Genomic DNA, 1891 nt, shown 5'->3' with positions numbered 1-1891 from the left:
GTGGCAGTCAGGACTGGGAATACCGGCGCGCATAGTGTTTTCCTTAACTTGTGCGCTCCATGGACACAGACAGAGACACCTCCAGTCCCGACTGCAACTTTGCAGATGCGTCTAGGACGCAACGCGCATGCACTGGACTCTGGCATGGACACTGAGGAGCTTTTCTTTCGACGAGCGGATTTAAATTTTTAAATCTACTGTTGTTTAGAAGCGATAGAGTTTAGCAGAAATGCGAGATGGAGTCGGAGGGGAATAAGATATCAGTGTGGGTCTGCCGAGAGGAAAAGCTCGTCCTCGGCTTGTCAAAGCGCACAACTTGCGCTGATGTTATCAAAGTGCTTCTTGAAGACCAGAACTCCCAACAAGGGCTTTGCGCGGCACAGTCCTACTGCATCGTGGAGAAATGGAGGGGATGCGAGAGGATTTTGCCAAACAAAACTAGGATTTTGCGACTTTGGGTCGCCTGGGGAGACGAGCAGATAAACGTCAAGTTCGTGCTGGTGAAGAGCGAAGCGTCTTTGGACAGCCACGGAGCCCGAAGCGCAGAGGCGCGCGTGGTGCTCAGCAAACAGAGCCCCTGTATTATGAAAGGGACCGCGCGGTGTGCCGTGAGTTCCATCTCACCTGAGAAACAGCGTCGGATAGTCAGGAAAGCTTTCAGAAAGTTGGAGAAGATCAATAAAAAGAGATCGAAGGCGGCGCGCAGAGACGCGTCCTGCGCGGAGAAGATGGAAACTTTGGTTCATTCTGTGGTTTCTCAGGATCACACAATCCGACAGCAGATTCAGAGGATTACAGAGCTGGACGCAGAGATCGAAAGGTGCGAGGCGAAGGTGCACATGGACAGAATTAAAAGGCACGGGGCCAATTACGTTCAAAATACGTATTTGGTTGATGCGGCTTCCAGCTACAAAGTGGAAAACCTGCGTTCCTCTGACACTTTGGCCAAGCTTGAAAAGTATTTCCGACACCGTGAGGAGGTGGTTAGACTACAGGAGGAGTTGTGGGAGCAGGAAACCCTTACAGACGTGATCACAGGGGAGATCCAGGATGAGCTGAACCACCGCTGGATGCAGCGGAGGAAGGAGGAGCTGCAACGTAAAAACTTGGAGTCTGGGGATGACTCGCCATTCCTTCCCAGCACCGAAGTGGAAACATCACCAGAAAACGAGCAGCTTTTGGATGAAGAGAGGATCAAAACGCAGTTAAATGCCAGTTTATACATCGGTCTGCGCCTCAACGCGGATTTAGAAGCTATTAGGAGCGATTTAGAGCTGACCGAGCAGATTTGCGGGGAGAGGGAGAGGGAGATAAGGGATTTGCTGGAGAAAGTGAACACTTTGGGCATGGAGGAGGGGACAGACACTAAGAAGAGATATAGCCAAGGGGCAGACATTAAGACGGGGATGATGAGCACTTTGCAGAGAAAAAACGGGTGGGTGGAGCAAGCAAGGGGGTTGTCAAAAACTCACAATGTGAACGACGACGATTCAGACACTGGCTTAAGTTCTCTGCACAGTCAGGACTCCGACAGCCTCCCTGTGTGGGAATCACTAGTTTAATATTTTCCTTGGAAAACTGGCTTATCTATGTTTCTAATTCTCAGGGGTCATAAGTACTCTGACGTAAACAAATTATTTTTTTTCCACTTTCAACACACACATATTGCTTTTTAAAATGCATTTTCTTAATCTTTTTTTTCTGTTAACAGGAAAGCAGCAAAAATCAATAAAAAACTTTGAAAAACAGCACAAAACATGGTTCTATTTGATTTTCTTCTTTCTGTTTAAAAAAATAGTTTAAGGTTTTTTGGAGCCTTGAGTAGCAGTTATGTTAGAAGGTTAAAATGTGTGATAGCAGCAGATTTCTCCAACCCCTGCCATAATGTTCG

The 1891-nt window shown here is 47.6% G+C and overlaps 1 protein-coding gene across 1 annotated transcript; it reads left to right on the top strand.

Annotated features, from left to right (window-relative positions):
• Positions 1-236: 236 nt before the first annotated feature.
• rassf10b (Ras association domain family member 10b) lies at positions 237-1672 on the top strand. Its single transcript, XM_031739772.2, has one exon. It carries the CDS (start codon positions 237-239, stop codon positions 1560-1562), a length of 1326 nt encoding a protein of 441 aa, XP_031595632.2. The 3' UTR covers positions 1563-1672.
• The last annotated feature ends 219 nt before the right edge of the window (positions 1673-1891 follow it).

The sequence above is a fragment of the Oreochromis aureus genome, linkage group 1, assembly GCF_013358895.1.
Source record: "Oreochromis aureus strain Israel breed Guangdong linkage group 1, ZZ_aureus, whole genome shotgun sequence".
Lineage (NCBI taxonomy): Eukaryota > Metazoa > Chordata > Actinopteri > Cichliformes > Cichlidae > Oreochromis > Oreochromis aureus.
The sequence above is the reverse complement of the archived record's forward strand: the minus strand, read 5'-3'. Positions and strand labels throughout refer to the sequence as shown.

Bases quoted from the DNA above. Each gene is read 5' to 3' on its own strand.
- rassf10b (XM_031739772.2), top strand. From the start codon at position 237: ATGGAGTCGGAGGGGAATAAGATATCAGTGTGGGTCTGCCGAGAGGAA.